At 38.0% G+C, this 18,064-nt stretch overlaps 1 protein-coding gene across 3 annotated transcripts in view; it reads right to left on the bottom strand.

Moving 5' to 3' along the window:
* The window catches only part of Rnf17 (ring finger protein 17), a 138,211-nt gene that overhangs the window by 107,796 nt on the left and 12,351 nt on the right, over window positions 1–18,064 (bottom strand). For all 3 annotated transcript variants that reach the window (XM_039093305.2, XM_039093306.2, NM_001191685.1), the window contains exons 3-5: window positions 14,534–14,625; window positions 5,129–5,240; window positions 3,627–3,698 (exon numbers count right to left, since the gene is read on the bottom strand). In XM_039093305.2, the coding sequence (XP_038949233.1) occupies window positions 3,627–3,698; window positions 5,129–5,240; window positions 14,534–14,625 (276 nt within the window). The remainder of the gene's footprint in view (window positions 1–3,626; window positions 3,699–5,128; window positions 5,241–14,533; window positions 14,626–18,064) is intronic.

Genomic DNA, 18,064 nt, shown 5'->3' with positions numbered 1-18,064 from the left:
CACTTCTTGTAGACATTTTAGTACTGATAATTTGACAAAGCAAAGGAAAAAAAACAGTTAACATCTGAGTTTCTACGGATTGGTTTTATAAACTTTTTTCTTATTCCTTTTTGTCATTTTAAGACAAAAGCCATTTTTGACCACTAACTTTCTCTACAGCCAGGATTCTCTAAGTTATAAAACAAAATGAACACCCAGAACAAAGTTAGAAAACACATTTCAGTCCTTGGTGCAGACCCAGGGTCTCCTAGCTCTTTCATTCCTGTCTCCAGATTTATTCTTAGTCCTACTGCACTCCTCCTACACTACTTCCATTCCCCATGAACTCTTCTCCTTGACGGAAACCCAGGTTTCCCTATTTCTTCCCTACTGCCTCTTTTCTTAGTTTTTCTTCTTAGCCTACCTCCATTCCTTTGTATCGTCCACAGACCCACTCTCTACCAGGGACCCCAGAGCTACATACTTGCTTAGGATCAAGAATGGGCAACGGAAAACAAAGAATGAACACCTATTCAACAAGAACAATTGTGATATCTATACCAAGAAATGCCTAAAATATCATAACCATAGAGTCCCAGATAATAGTGCAAAACTGCAAATATGAACAGTCAAGATAATATGCCTCCTTTAGAAGACTGCAACCCATTCTAATAGGCCCCAAGAAATGCAAGTTAGCCGAAACACAACACAAAGACTTCAAAGCAGCAATTAGGAATATGTTCAAGCACTTTAAGAGGATTGGAATAAATGTTTAGTAAAGACTATGAAAATACAGACAGTTGAATGAAATAATGAAAACATCTTAAGACATGAAAGTAGCTTCCGGTTTCCGCCTGTGCCTGGAGCTGATGGGGTCCCACAGCTCTCTGTATGAACTCACAGAAGTGCGGACAATCCTGAGAGCTCAGGGAAGACCACCACTTCTGCTCACATTCCTGGACCAAGAGGAACCTGCCTAGAGCCTTCTGAACATAGGAACCTAGGAGCAGTCAGGACAGGATCCTTCCAGTCTCTGCCTGAGCCCAGAGCTGAAAGCCCACCTCCAGGAACTCCAACACACTTGAGAGCAGAGGTTAAGACCACTACTTCTGCTCTGAGAGTCCCATCTGGAACAGGCCTGCGCCCAGGTCTGATGGAGTCCCACAACTCTCTGTACCCAGATCCTGCCGGGAGAAAGACAATCTCCAGGAGAGCTGACACACAGGCTTACAGGAGGGAAAAGTCACAAGACCAGCTAATACCAGAGACAACCTGATGGCGAGAGGCAAGCACAGGAACGTAAGCAACAGAAACTAAGACTACTTGGCAACATCAGAGCCCAGTTCTCCCATCAAAGCAAACACTGGATATCCCAACACACCAGAAAAGGAAGATTTGATTTAAAATCACATCTCATGATGATGATAGAGGGCTTTAAGAAGGACATAAATACCTCCCTTAAAGAGATACAGGACAACACAGGTAAACAAGTAGATGCCCTTAAAGAAGAAACACAAAAATTCCTTAAAGAATTACAGAAAAACACAACCAAACAGGTGAAGGAATTAAACAAAAGCATCCAGGATCTAAAAAAGGAAATAGAAACAATAAAGAAAGCACAAAGGAAGACAACCCTGGAGATAGAAAACCTAGGAAAGAGATCAGGACACAAATGTAAGCATTGCCAACAAGAGATAGAAGAGAGAATCCCAGGAGCAGAAGATATCATAGAAAACACTGACACAACAGTCAAAGAAAATGTAAAACACAAAAAGCTCCTAACCCAAAACATTTGGGAAATCCAGGACATAATGAGAAGATCAAACCTAAGGATAATAGGTATAGAAGAGAGCGAAGTCTCCCAGCTTAAAGAGCCAGTAAATATCGTCAACAAAATTATAGAAGAAAACTTCCCTAACCTAAAGAAAGAGGTGCCCATAAACATACAAGAAGCCTACAGAACTCCAAATAGATGGGACCAGAAAAGAAATTCCTCCTGTCACATAATAGTTAAAACACTAAATGAACAAAATAAAGAAAGAATATTAAAAGCAGTAAGGAAAAAGGTTAAGTGACATATAAAGGTAGACCTATCAGAATTACACCAGACTTTTCAACAGAGACCGTGAAACCTAGAAGATCCTGGACAGATGTCATACAGACCCTAAGAGAATACAAATGCCAGCCCAGGTTACTGTATCCAGCAAAACTCTCAATTAACATAGATGGAGAAACCAAGATATTCCACGACAAAACCAAATTTACACAGTATCTTTCCACAAATCCAGCCTTACAAAGGATAATAGATGGAAAACTCCTACACAAGCAGGGAAACTACACTGTACAGAAAGCAAGAAGGTAATCTTCTTTCAACAAACCTACATACATAATTCCACCTCTAACAACAAAAATAACAGGAAACAACAATCACTATTCCTTAGTATCTCTTAACATTAATGGACTCAATTCCCCAATAAAAAGACATAGACCAACAGATACTGAAGGAGGACCCAGCATTTTGCTGCATATAGGAAACACACTTCAGTGACAAAGACAGACACTACCTCAGAGTAAAAGGCTGGAAAACAGTTTTCTAAGCAAATGGTCCCATGAAACAAGCTGTCTTCAACAACCCCTCTACTACCAACACTCAGCTATCTATGTGGAAGGGAGGCAAAAGACTGTAAGAGCCAGCAGTAATGGATGGTTCCATGGAAGCATGGTCTTCTAGAAGTAACCAAGAGGAATGTACACATGAACTCAGAGACTGTGGCAACACACAAAAGACCTGCACAGGATCAGAACAAATGAGGCCCCAACACTGAGAGGAAGAAGTGGACAAGGATTTATTCTTAACCAAGAAGCTATCTGTAATTGATATCTGCAAATATGAAAATTCAGTTCACAGAAAGTACATACTCTGATTTCTCAAAACCTCTGATTTTTACTAAGCTTCTTAGAATAACAATGCTACAAGCATAATCCTGTTTCTCTATTATGATTACCTAACCTCAGTAATACACATCCAGATGTACACATTTATAGAGGTCATTTTCGCTGGGGCTGTAGCTCATGGTAGTGTTTGCTTCACATGCATCGCACTCTAGGTTCAAGCCTCCATACACACACAGAGCACTGAGAAGAAATGAATGGGCTTAGAACATATAATATTAACTGAAGTCATACCATCTCAAAAAGAAAAAATTACCCACATGTTCTCAACTCATATGCAGAACATAGCCAGTAATATTTATATATGTATATAAATATGTGTATTTGTGTATAGTATAACATGTATGAAAGAGAAAAAGAAATTGTAAATATTAAGGAATAAAGAATGATTGAATCCAGGCAATGGACATAAGCTGTGGATAAGGCTATGAAGCTAACTGTCCTTTTAGTTCTAATTTGGCCATGGACTTTTAGTGATAAGTAAATAAAACATATTCAGTAGTGAAAGTATAAAGTCTAATGTGAATCAACTGTACAGAAGTTCAGTGATATGTATAGACTTTAGAACTGGTGAATTTCAGTGCATGATGATTTTATTTGCAAGCTTATTATAATAAAGCTTATTAAAAAGTAGGTTATTTTATCATAAAGAGGTCATGCTTTATCTCCTGGTAGAATTTACTCAAAATGCTTACTTTTATAGCATTACTTAATTGTTCAGAATTGCAGCCTGCTATCTTCAGTGCTTCATCAATTTCTTCTGTCTCCTGAGAGGGAATCATATACAAATATAAAACAGAAAAATAGATACTTAGATACATTATAGTTGCAAAAACTTGAACTATTATTTGGTTCCAAATGTACCACAGATCTACTACAGAAGTGTAAAACCAAGAAACAACAATAAAAATACTTCTAATCCCACTTATCTAGAAATAAGAACATTAACAATTTTATTCCCATTATATGGATATGCCGAACCTCAGGCATGCTATGAAAGCATTCTACCATGGAGTTACCACCTCAGCCAGTAGAAACAATTAACATTTTCTGATAGCATCCTAGACTTTTCCCCATAAACACACATATACACTCACACACTTTGTAAGAAAGGGTCTCACTATGTGTTTCTGCCTGGCTTGGAACTCACTTATGTAGATCAAACTTGCAATAATCCTCCTGCCCTGTCTTTACAGTGTCATGGTTATAGGAACATACCACCATCCTTAGTGACCTATGAGCCATCTGCCTCAGTCTTCTAAGTGTTGGCAGTACAAACATCTACCACTAAGGCCACCATAGTGTTTAACATAAAACTATGCTTTGAATCCATTTTATCAATTTAAAATTATCTCAGAAAAATGTATCAAGGAAAAAGTATATATACAGATTTTAGGAAAGATGAATATAAATGAACGATGATTATAAATAAGGCTCTGCTAAGACTTATGTGGTGACACACATTTGTAATGACAGCATTTGGGGAGTACAGGCAGGAGGATGAGATCATCTTGAGGTATGTAGTGAGTTCAAGTCCAGCTTGAGCAACATGAGGCCCTATTCTTTTACTTGTTTTTTTTTTAATTTGAGTTAAAACAAAAGAAAATGAATAAGATTCAGACTTCAGTCCCTCTTCTAGACTATTAATTTTTTTTAACAGAAAGACTATATATTTAACTTAGACTTTGGAGTCTGTTCTCTAAGCTCAAAGAAGGAAATGTTATCATTAACATTATTCAGAATAGTAGTAGGTAAAACTCAATCTTCAACAACAATCAATATCATCATCAATAACAAATGCAGTTAGCTAGGCCTCTTGGCTGTCATTAAAATAACTAGAAAACTATATTCAGAATTTAGAAAATTTTAACTGTACATGTTTCAGGGAATTTGGATTAAGTAACTAGGTTCACAGAGGAGAAAACTATATTTGAGTAAGTATCAAGAACTTTGAAATCGATTCAAAGTATGCCTCAGGAAAAGAGAGATTTACAAACAGGCTAATAATAAAAACACACTAAGACTGTCCAATCAGACGGCAAAACAAAAAATTCAAGTAAGGAGAGTAGGTTTATCTTACTTTTAAGCTTTTTAAAGGAATCCATAATTGTAGGAATCCTAAGAGTCAAAGTTCAGCTACCTAACAAAAAGCCCAATGTTTGGTTTCCCAATACTTCATAACCAATGTTTTTCATACCGACATTACAGCTGATGGGCTTGAAACATTCCTGTGTATGGAGGATGAATGTTCTAAATTGATAATAAGCTGGTCCACTGTCTTTTCAAGACCTGAAGAGCAGTTATTTACCCTGAAAAAGGTTAAATGAGTTGTTTTAAATACAAGCATGAATATAATCTCCATAGTCTTCTCATTTCCATCACACCAAAAATAGTTCAGATGAAGACTTATAAGAATATGTTCTCAATTATCAATAATAAGAATCCAGGAAAAATCACTTTCATATAATTTAATCATAATACAAATTTAACTTAAGCAAACTCCTAAAAGTAATACCTTATTACCATGTTCTAATTTCTTACTCACCTTTACTTGGTATTTTTTGGCAGGAAATATTTTGTCTTTTTATCTTTATTAACTTGAGTATTTCTTATTTACATTTTGATAGTTATTCCCTTTCCCAGTTTCTGGGCCAACATCCACCTAATCCATCCCCCTCCCCTTCTATATGGGTGTTCCCCTCCCCCTTCTCCCCCATTACCCCCCTCCTCCCAACAATCACGATCACTGGGGGTTCAGTCTTGGCAGGACCAAGGGCTTCCCCTTCCACTGGTGCTCTTACTAGGATATTCATTGCTTCCTATGAGGTCAGAGTCCAGGGTCAGTCCATGTATAGTCTTTAGGTAGTGGCTTAGTCCCTGGAAGCTCTGGTTGCTTGGCATTGTTATTCATATGGGGTCTCGAGCCCCTTCAAGCTTTCCAGTTCTTTCTCTGATTCCTTCAACGGGGGTCCTATACTCAGTTCAGTGGTTTGCTGCTGGCATTCGCCTCTGTATTTGCTGTATTCTGGCTGTGTCTCTCAGGAGAGATCTACATCCGGCTCCTGTCGGCCTGCACTACTTTGCTTCATCCATCTTGTCTAATTGGATGGCTGTATATGTATGGGCCACATGTGGGGCAGGCTCTGAATGGGTGTTCCTTCTGTGTCTGTTTTAATCTTTGCCTCTCTATTCCCTGCCAAGGGTATTCTTCTTCCCCTTTTAAAGGAGTGAAGCATTCACATTTTGATCATCAGTCTTGAGTTTCATTTGTTCTAGGCATCTAGGGTAACTCAAGCATTTGGGCTAATAGCCACTTATCAATGTGAACTCCATTTTTTAATAGGGTTATTTGTCTCCCTGCAGTCTAACTTCTTGAGTTCTTTGTATATTTTGGATATACAAAGCCCTCTATCTGTTGTAGGATTGGTAAAGATCTTTCCCCAATCTGTTGGTTGCTGTTTTGTTCTAAACACAGTGTTCTTTACCTTACAGAAGCTTTGCAGTTTTATGAGATCCCATTTGTCGATTCTTGATCTTAGAGCATAAGCCATTGGTGTTTTGTTCAGGAAAATTTCATCAGTGCCCATGTGTTCGAGATGCTTCCCCACTTTTTCTTCTATTAGTTTGAGTGTATCTGGTTTGATGTGGAGGTCCTTGATCCACTTGGACTTAAGCTTTGTACAGGGTGATAAGCGTGGATCAATATGCATTCTTCTACATGTTGACCTCCAGTTGAACCAGCACCATTTGCTGAAAATACTATCTTTTTTCCATTGGATGGTTTTGGATCCTTTGTCAAAAATCAAGTGACCATAGGTGTGTGGGTTCATTTCTGGGTCTTCAATTCTATTCCACTGGTCTGTCTGTCTCTGTAGCAATACCATGCAGTTTTTATCACTATTGCTCTGTAATACTGCTTGAGTTCAGGGATAGTGATTCCCCCTGAAGTCCTTTTATTGTTGAGGATAGTTTTAGCTATCCTGGGTTTTTTGTTATTCCAGATGAATTTGCAAATTTTTCTAACCCTTTGAAGAATTGGATTGCTATTTTGATGGGGATTGCATTGAATCGGTAGATCATTTTTGGTAAAATGACCATTTTGAGTATATTAATCTTGCCAATCCATGAGCATGGGAGATCTTTCCATCTTCTGAAGTCTTCTTCAATTTCTTTCTTCAGAGGCTTGAAGTTCTTATTGTAGAGATCTTTTACTTGCTTGGTTAAAGTCACACTGAGGTATTTTATATTATTTGGGACTATTATGAAGGGTGTCATTTCCCTAATTTCTTTCTCGGCTTGTTTCTCTTTTGTGTAGAGGAAGGCTACTGATTTATTTGAGTTAATTTTATACACAGCCACTTTGCTGAAGTTGTTTATCAGCTTTAGTAGTTCTCTGGTAGAACTTTTGGGATCAGTTAAATATACTAACATATCATCTGCAAATAGTGATATTTTGACTTCTTCTTTTCCAATCTGTATCCCCTTGATCTCCTTTTGTTGTCTGATTGCTCTGGCTAGAACTTTAAGAACTATATTGAATAAGTAGGGAGAGAATGGGCAGCCTTGTCTAGTCCCTGCTTTTAGTGGGATTGCTTCAAGTTTCTCTCCATTTAGTATGATGTTAGCAACTGGTTTGCTGTATATGGCTTTTACTATGTTTAGGTATGGGCCTTGAATTCCTATTCTTTCCAGGAATTTTATCATGAAGGGGTGTTGAATTTTGTCAAATGCTTTCTCAGCATCTAATGAAATGATCATGTGGTTTTGTTCTTTCAGTTTGTTTATATAATGGATCACGTTGATGGTTTTCCGTATATTAAACCATCCCTGCATGCCTGGGATGAAGCCTACTTGATCATGTTTTGATGTGCTATTGGATTCTGTTTGCCAGAATTTTATTGAGTATTTTTGCGTCAATATTCATAAGGGAAATTGGTCTGAAGTTCTCTTTCTTTGTTGGGTCTTTGTGTGGTTTAGGAATAAGAGTAATTGTGGCTTCATAGAAGGAATTCGGTAGTGCTCCATCTGTTTCAATTTTGTGGAATATTTTGGATAGTATTGGTATGAGGTCTTCTATGAAGGTCTGATAGAATTCTGCACTAAACCCGTCTGGACCTGGGCTCTTTTTGGTTGAGAGACCTTTAGTGACTGCTTCTATTTCCTTAGGAGTTATGGGGTTGTTTAACTGGTTTATCTGTTCCTGATTTAACTTCGGTACCTGGTATCTGTCTAGGAAACTGTCCATTTCCTCCAGATTCTCAATTTTGTTGAATATAGGCTTTTGTTGTAGGATCTGATAATGTTTTGAATTTCCTCTGATTCTGTAGTTATGTCTCCCTTTTCATTTCTGATTTTGTTAATTTGGACACACTCTCTGTGTCCTCTCGTTAGTCTGGCTAATGGTTTATCTATCTTGTTGATTTTCGCAAAGAACCAACTTTTGGTTCTGTTGATTCTTTCCATGGTTCTTTTTTTTTTCTTTTTCTTTTTTGGAGCTGGGGACCGAACCCAGGGCCTTGTGCTTGCTAGGCAAGCGCTCTACCACTGAGCTAAATCCCCAACCCCTCCATGGTCCTTTTTGTTTCTACTTGGTTGATTTCAGCTCTGAGTTTGATTATTTCCTGCCTTCTACTCCTCCTGGGTGTATTTGGTTCTTTTTGTTCTAGAGCTTTTAGGTGTGCTGTCAAGCTACTGACATATGCTCTCTCCTGTTTCTTTCTGCAGGCACTCAGAGCTATGAGTTTTCCGCTTAGCACAGCTTTCATTGTGTCCCATAAGTTTGGGTATGTTGTACCTTCATTTTCATTAAATTCTAAGAAGTCTTTAATTTTTTCTTTATTTCTTCCTTGACCAGGTTATCATTGAGTAGAGCATTGTTCAACTTCCATGTATATGTTGGCGTTCTTCCCTTATTGTTATTAAGACCAGCTTTAGCCGGTGGTGGCCTGATAAGACGCATGGGATTATTTCTATCTTTCTGTATCTGCTGAGGTCTGTTTTATGATCAATGATATGGTCAATTTTGGAGAAAGTACCTTGAGGTGGTGAGAAGAATGTATATCCTTTTGTTTTAGGATAGAATGTTCTATAAATATCTGTTAAGTCCATTTGGTTCATGAGTTCTCTTAGTCTGTCTATGTCTCTGTTTAATTTCTGTTTCCATGATCTATCCATTGATGAGAGTGGTGTGTTGAAATCTCCTACTATTATTGTGTGAGGTGCAATGTGTGTTTTGAGCTTTAGTAAGGTTTCTTTTATGTATGTAGGTGCCCTTGTATTTGGAGCATAGATATTTAGGATTGAGAGTTCATCTTGGTGGATTTTTCCTTTGATGAATATGAAGTGTCCTTCCTTATCTTTTTTGATGACTTTTGGTTGAAAATCGATTTTATTCGATATTAGAATGGCTACTCCAGCTTGCTTCTTACGACCATTTGCTTAGAAAGTTCTTTTCCAGCCTTTCACTCTGAGGTAGTGGCTGTCTTTGTCTCTGAGGTGTGATTCCTGTAGGCAGCAGAATGCAGGATCCTCATTGCCTATCCAGTTTGTTAATCTATGCCTTTTTTATTGGGGAGTTGAGACCATTGATGTTGAGAGATATTAAGGAATAGTGATTATTGCTTCCTGCTATATTCATATTTGGATGTGAGATTATGTTAGTGTGCTTTTCTTCTCTTTGTTTTGTTGCCAAGATGATTAGTTTCTTGCTTTTTCTAAGGTATAGCTTGCCTCCTTATGTTGGGCTTTACCATTTATTATCCTTTGTAGCACTGGATTTGTAGGAGGATATTGTGCAAATTTGGTTTTGTCATGGAATATCTTGGTTTCTCCATCTATGTTAATTGAGAGTTTTGCAGGATACAGTAACCTGGGATGGCATTTTTGTTCTCTTAGTGTCTGTATGACATCTGTCCAGGATCTTCTGGCTTCTATAGTCTCTGGTGAGAAGTCTGGTGTGATTCTGATAGGTCTGCCTTTATATGCTACTTGACCTTTTTCCCTTACTGCTTTTAATATTCTTTCTTTATTTTCTGCATTTGGTGTTTTGACTATTATGTGATGGGAGGAGTTTCTTTTCTGGTTCAATCTATGTGGAGTTCTGTAGGCTTCTTGTATATTTATGGGCATCTCTTTCTTTAGGTTAGGGAAGTTTTCTTCTATGATTTTGTTGAAGATATTTACTGGTCCTTTGAGCTGGGAGTCTTCACTCTCTTCTATACCTATTATCCTTAGGTTTGATCTTCTCATTGAGTCCTGGATTTCCTGTATGTTTTCGACCAATAGCTTTTTCCATTTTACATTATCTTTGACAGTTGTGTGGATGATTTCTATGGAGTCTTCTGCTCCTGAGATTCTCTCTTCTATCTCTTGTATTCTGTTGGTGATGCTTGTATCTACGGTTCCTTGTCTCTGCCTTTGGTTTTCTATATCCAGGGTTGTTTCCCTGTGTTCTTTCTTGATTGCTTCTATTTCCATTTTTAATTCCTTCAACTGTTTGATTGTGTTTTCCTGGAATTCTTTCAGGGATTTTTGTGATTCCTCTCTATAGGCTTCTACTTGTTTATTTATGTTTTCCTGCATTTCTCTAACGGAGTTCTTCCTGTCTTTCTTGAAGTCCTCCAGCATCATGATCAAATATAATTTAAATCTAGATCTTGCTTTTCTGGTGTGTTTGTATATTCAGTGTTTGCTTTGGTGGGAGAATTGGGCTCCGATGATGCCATGTTGTCTTGGTTTCTGTTGCTTGGGTTCCTGCGCTTGCCTGTTGCCATCAGATTATCTCTGGTGTTACTTTGTTCTGCTATTTCTGACAGTGGCTAGACCGTCCCATAGGCCTGTGTGTCAGGAGTGCTGTAGACCTGTTTTCCTGTTTTCTTTCAGCCAGTTATGGGAACAGAGTGTTCTGCTTTCGGGAGTGTAGTCTTTCCTGTCTATTGGCCTTCAGCTCTTCCTGTGGGCCTGTGTCCTGAGTCCACCAGGTAGGTCACTTGGAGCAGAAAAGTTGGTCTTACCTGTGGTCCCTCGACTCAAGTTACTCGTGGAGGGATGCTTTTGAGATTTCTGTGAGGGCGGCAACCAGGAGGCCCCGTGCACCAGGGTCCCAGATGGCATTAGGTGTTTTCCTCTGGAGTCAGAAATGTGGGCAGAGTGTAGTCTCTTCTGGCTTCCCAGGCGTGTCTGCCCCTCTCAAGGTTTAGCTCTCCCTCCCACGGGATTTGGGTGCAGAGAACTGTTGATCTGGTCCCTTCAGGTCTGGGTGGTGTCTGGAGCGTGGGGGATCTGCAGCTCCAGCACCCCTATCTTCCAGTTCCCAGAGGCTGTATACAGTTTCCTCTTGGGCCAGGGATGTGGGCAGGGGTGGGCAGTATTGGTGGTCTCTCCCATTCTGCACTCTCAGGAGTGCCCACCTGTCTGGGCGGTGAGCTCTCTCTCCCAAGGGGTTTGGGAGCAGTGAGCTGCGGGCTGGGATCAGCGAGGTTGGGGCTCCAGCTAAAAACCAGAAGTGTCCTTGGGCAGGAAATATTAATAATGTCTGAGATGTTTTAAGCTCATTAATTAAAATAAGTCAAGAATACAAATAAGAAGTACTTTTTGGCAATGGTTATAAAGATTTTATTGAAATACTGCAATAGTTAAAGAGCCCTTTGAGACAAAATTAATTAAGAAAATAAGAGCTGGACAATACAAACCAACCTAGTGTACTGTATGCCGCATGTAGCTCTGGGGCTGTGATAAGCAAAAGTGACTCAGGGGAGGGATGTGCTCATCCCAGCTAACAGGTCATGGCCCATCACTGAGAGAAGTCAAGACAGAAGCTCAAAAAAATCTGAAGCAGAAACCATGGAGGAACACTGTTAAAAAGTACTTACATGCAGAAATAAGAGCTATTAAAAATGGCCTTGTTAAGGATTAAACAGCATAGTGCTCATGGTCCATAGAAAATGCCCAATAACTTATTTTGTCAGATTGTTAGAAGGGACTTGCATTAGGAATGGTCTAACCCCTTTCCTTACACGTTTGGGTAACATGACACCCTACTTCAGAAACATCAGAATGCCACACTAAACAAATTATATATAAAGCTGTTTAAACAAAATTACATTTAGGAATGAAAGTTCTAATATAAATTTATACAGTGTTTAATTTAAAACCTTGTCATTTAGAACAAAAATTTTAACTTGTACTAGACATTCATTATACTTATATAAACAGAAGTATGCTTTCATTAACTTGTATGATGTTTTAAGTCAGAAAATTTCAAAATGAAGTAAAGATGTTTGGAGGGAAGAAAAATCTCTGAGAACACTGAATGTCAGCCTTAACAGGGTAGTGACTGGCTTGAATGGAGGAAGAATGCTGCCTTCTCTGTTGGGAGTGAGCCCTCTTCATTTACCATGAAGTCTACTCTTTGTTTAAGCTCACTCCACACTGTCCAATACATTATCTGTTGGGCTTTTGCAAATATTCAAATATGGCAACCCCAAATTTGATAAAAAATGGCTACTCCATGGAGACAGATCTATGACCACTGAATCACAATGCTTCCTAAAGCTTTGGTCTCATCATTTGCACAGGGCTCATGGAGAACGTGACTGGAGAATTATGTTTACAGGAGTTGAGAGAAGTACTGTGTCTGTTAACAACTAGATGCCAAACTTCAGTGAAAGGTTTCTATCCAAAGATACAATTAGAGTCGTTCCTTTAGTTTGTCCATAACTCATTACAGTCGTAAAGAAAAACTATGGTAGGATAGTGAAAAATCCAGTAATTTGAGTTAAAGAATTTGGGATCTGAACTGGACAGGCCATGATAACTAGTGAGGAAGGAAGAGTAGAAAGTGAAATGAGAGCGAGGAAGAGAATTAAGTGGTGCAGTAGCAATGGAAGACATAAAAGATAGTGGGATAGCAAGAATCTGTAGGGAGTAAATGAATAATAATATTAGAAACCTGGATAATTTACCTGTTATTACTTATAAAATTAGTTCCAAAATGAGACAGCTCCTTGAAAACTCCTATATTTTTTATTTCCAAAATGACTACTCATTTAAATACGCTTTAAAAAGTTAACATCTATATAAACACAAACAATCATTTAGGTAAGGTTGTAGAAAGTTGGTGTACTGGCATCAGCTCCTGCCTCCAGGTTCCTGTCCTGCTTGACTTACTGCCCTCACTGCTTTTGATGATGAACTGTTCTATGGAAATGTGGGTGAAAGAAAATCTTTTCTTCTCTAAGCTGCTTTGTTCATGGTGTTTAATCACAGCAATAATAATCCTAACTAAGATAGTTATTAAGAAAATTATCACTTAAAAAGTTGAAAAGTCAATTTTTATCTCTCTTTTCCCACCAAAATCCAGCTTTAAAGATAACATTACCAGCAGCAAACCACTGAACTGAGAACGGGACCCCCGTTGAAGGAATCAGAGAAAGGACTGGAAGAGCTTGAAGGGGCTTGAGACCCCATATGAACAACAATGCCAACCAACCAGAGCTTCCAGGACTAAGCCACTACCCAAAGACTATACATGGACTGACCCTGGACTCTGACCTCATAGGTAGCAATGAATAGACTAGTAAGAGCACCAGTGTAAGAGAAAGCCCTTGGTCCTGTCAAGACTGAACCCCCAGTGAACGTGATTGTTGGGGGGAGGGTGGTAATGGGGGGAGGATGGGGAAGGGCACACACATAGAAAAGGGGAGGGGGAGGAGTTAGGGGGATGTTGGCCTGGAAACTGGGAAAGGGAATAACAATTGTAATGTAAATAAGAAATACCCAATTTAATAAAGATGGAGAAAAAATATAATGATATTAGAAAAAAAAGATAACATTAGCTTGACTAGCAGAAGAATTCACAAAAACTAGAAAATATAAAAATATGGCTTCTATCTAACAAATATTACTTGTTTGTTCTTTGTATTGCTCTTGGGAGAGAGGAACAAGATGGTTCTGTTCTCCTTAACAGAATTATAGACTAGCCCGGAATTTTTGATTGAAACACTAAATGGTTAAGGCCATAAAAGAATAACAATGGTTGTGTCTAGCTCAGTTATGCTTAAAAATTTCTATCCAGGATAAAGGGGGTAAATATGATAAAATATATGCATGTATGAAAGCATAATAAACCCTATTACTATATGGTACTAAATGGTACCATATATACTATAATGGTACTAAAAATCTCTAATTCGAAGGCCAAGTCTCACAGAAGGATGGAAAAATAAGAGAACTCAAAGGTTGCCATAATTCTTTTTATAAATGATCTCTCAAATCACCTTTTACCTCATACTGTACTCCTGCCATTAAGATCAACAGAGAAGTTATTTTCTCTTTATAAGTTGCTATCATTCAGCTACAATAACTTGGGCTAGTTTTGGATTCTTAAAGAAGGCTGAAGGTTTCCTTGTACTTCTTTATTTGTATGTAAAGTTCTGCCTTCTTATGAAGCTAGATCCTGAACAGTCAAAACAAATTAATGAACATAAATAGCACTCTACAAACAATAGGCTAAAAACACATTTAACAGTCACATTTTATCAATGATTCTAAAATTGTAACACTGAGCTTTAAAGTGCTAAAGCAAATGCACACAAGAACATACATTTTAGGTGGCAATGCTTCCACAGAAGAATCTTCTTTAATAAATCCATCTACTGGGTAGTGACCTTGATTCATAGTGACAGTTGTACGAACCTTAAGACAAAATAAGATTAAACAAATTCATAGTCATTAAATTCCACTAATACAGAGCCCAAATAATTTTTTGTGTACTATTCACAAAAAAGGAACAGGTAACAATAAGGACTGTAAAATTCTCTAAGTCAAGGGAAAACTGTACTTGTGGTTTTACCTTAATCAGTATGGGGGAAATTAGTACCCTAATGGCTATTACACAGAACATTGGCCCAAATAACCCTTTGTTACAATTCTAAAGGAAATGACTGCAACAACACTTTAAAAATTGCTATTAAAGAATACGCTGTGTGATATCTTTATTCTGATCAAAACTATTAAATCCCATATAGCATAAACTCTAAATACATCACTGGTTATAAAACAAGAATTGGATAAGTGGATAATTGTGCCAGTTTTCTGAAGATCAAATTAATATCCTAAAATCCATCAAATATAAAAGTATTAGTCAGGCCTGGTAGTGTAGACCTGTATCCCCAGATGCTAAGACAGAGGGATCTTAAGCTCAAGACCAACATGGGCAACTCAGCAAGACTGTTTAAAAAAATCCCCCAAAATTGAAATGAAAATAAACAAAGACCAGTAAGACAAAAACAAACAAAACAAAATGAGGCCAGTAGTCTACAAAGATACCATTAAGTTCTTTTGTGGGGCACATGTGGGGGTGTGGTTAATATGCTCAGTAAGATTTCATTGGAGGAACTGTGTTTTCCTTTACCATAGGTATCAAATACATATAGCTTCTTAGTTAGGAACAGGAGTCAGTGTTCTCACTCTTTCCTCTGGCTTGCATGCTTCTGTCCATTCTTCTGCATTCCCTGAGCCTTGGTGATGTCCCATTTGCAGAAGGGCATTAAACAGTCATTTATTGTCAATATTTTGACACCTATGAGTTTCTGTAGTCACCACTGACCACTGAAAAAAAGAACCATCTCTGACCAAAGCTGACAGCTGCATTAATCTATGGGCAAACCCCATAGCTGTTTAGAAGGCAGCTTGATGGACACATCATGTCTACTTAGCAAATCAACAGCAGTTGATCTCCACTATGACCTCCAAAGCGATGGCTTTTTTTTTTTAACCAGGTTGAAAGTAACAGGTGGGGATTCCCTCTTGTGCAGTAGCCACCATATATAATTAGAAAGCCATTGATTATCCATAACAGACTGGCCATTATTAAACTGGTGGGCTCATCTTGCCTGAGTGACTGAGTTCCAAGTCTACAGGTGATTAATGCTACTGATGACGAGTCTTCCCTAACAAGTCTTCATGATAACTCCTGGCACAATGAGGGCTAAGCGGCAGGGAAGAAACTTCTAGCCCAGTGCCAGCTTGAGTTCTCTAGGTCCTGTGACCAAAGTATTTAATGTTTTCAGCAATAGATTTCTATTGCCTAGTTCTGGTGGGCTACCAAAGGGAGTGACAATTGCCTATACTGTTTGGGGTCCTCTGGGATCTTCTTTAACAACTCATAGAGAATTGACCATCTATGAGTCTCTGCAGATTGGTCAATCTGGCACTGTAATTTTTTTTTTACAATAACCTATGGCTTTGGGGAACAGTTTTATGTATCAACAAGGTACTTCTGTTAAAACTTATTCTGTTAAATTTTTGATTATCTTATTACCAGATTTTCTTATGGCCTTCTCACATACCTTTAGTTTTGTCTGATGCTACCTTATCCAGTCCTCTCCTCCATCTCCCTATTCCCCTTCCCAAATTAAACCTTCTCACTTCTAATATCCAGCCTTCCACTTTTGAATTATATATGTTCCACCCTCTCTTCTTAAAGAGTCCTTCTCCCATGAACTCTATCTAGTTTTCTGGGATCTACATGTATCCACTTCCACATAGATGCACATACCTGAAAGTTAGAAGCTAAGAGTGGAATTAGAGAGAACATGTGGTGTTTATCTTTTTGAGCCCAAGTTACCTCACTTAATTTCCAGTTTCATCCACTTTCCTACAAATTCCCTAATTCCGTTTTCCTTATGGCTTAATAAAATTTCACTGTGTATGTGTCACATTTTTTTCTTTTTCTTTTTTCTTTTTCCTTTTTTTCGGAGCTGGGGACCGAACCCAGGGCCTTGCGCTTCCTAGGCAAGCGCTCTACCACTGAGCTAAATCCCCAACCCCATGTGTCACATTTTTATTATCCATTTATCTGTTACTGAAAATCTAGATGATTCTATCTCTCTTATGAACTGAGCAGCAATAAATATGGACATGCAAGCATCTATGTGGTAGGATATAGAATCTCTTAGGTATATGTCCATGGACCAAATACCTGGGTCATGTGGAAATTCTGTGTTTAGATTTTTAAAAGCCTCCATAGAGATTTCCATAATGGAGCCTGCTGTCATTGCGTCACACTAGAGTTTGGTGTCTTGTGGCTTCAGGTTTTATTCAACTCTAGGAACTGTGATTTTTTTTTTAGTGACCAATCCATCATTTAACAAACTTTTCTATTTCGAGAGTTATCTACTGTGAATACAAAGAGACTATTTCAGTTTTCTTCTATTTGGTGAGACATGCTTTGTGGCCTTAAATGTGATCTATTTTACAAACTTTCCATGGGATCCTTAAAAGAATGTCTATTTGCAGTATTTATATGGATCCATTTTGTCTATAATGTAATTTAACTATGTTGTTTAGTTTTTATCAGAATAATCTCTTGGTGGGGGTCACCCATTAAAACTGTGTTGGGGCTAATCTGTGACTTTGTACCTAGTACTTATGAACCTTAGTGCACCTGTACCTAGAATTTTTGTATCTTTCTGATTGTTCTTTTAATCAGTAGGAAGTTCCTTTATCTGTCCTGACTAGTTTCAGTTTGGAATCTATTTTGTTAGAGATGCATGCTGGTTTTCTAATTTCAATGGTTTAGAATACTAGTTTTCACACTTCAGCCATAAAATAGTGTTTGTCTCTGACATACAAGTTTGAGGAAGAAGATATATCTTGGTCTTTAATCAAATCTGTCATTTTATAGAGCATTACAAGCATTAAAGTATAGGGTTATTACTGAAAGTGTAAATTAAATTGTTGTTTTTGTTTATTTGATGAGTTTAGTGTTTTAAATTCATTTGTTCTAGCATCTTTTTTTTTCTGTGTGTTTATCACTTTGGAAGTGTTTATCATTCTCTTCAGTCTGAAGAATTACTTCCAGCATCCTCTGTAGAGGTGGCTAAGTTATTTATTACTGTAGTCTGCTTTTATCATGGAATATTTCTTTCTCCACCAATTCTGACATATTTTTTCTAGGCACAGTAGTCTTGGCTGCAAGCTGTAGTGTTTCAGACTTTAAGTATATCGTTCCATGTCCTTCTGACTTTAAAACAGCTGCTATTTGATGGGTCTCTATCTGTGACTTGGTGTTTCTATCTTGCAGCTCTCAGTATACTTTGTTTTGTTGTGTTTAGTGTGCTAACTGTGTGTG

The sequence above is a fragment of the Rattus norvegicus genome, chromosome 15, assembly GCF_036323735.1.
Source record: "Rattus norvegicus strain BN/NHsdMcwi chromosome 15, GRCr8, whole genome shotgun sequence".
Lineage (NCBI taxonomy): Eukaryota > Metazoa > Chordata > Mammalia > Rodentia > Muridae > Rattus > Rattus norvegicus.
Note: the sequence above shows the minus strand (reverse complement) of the source record. Positions and strands in the feature narration are given on the sequence as shown.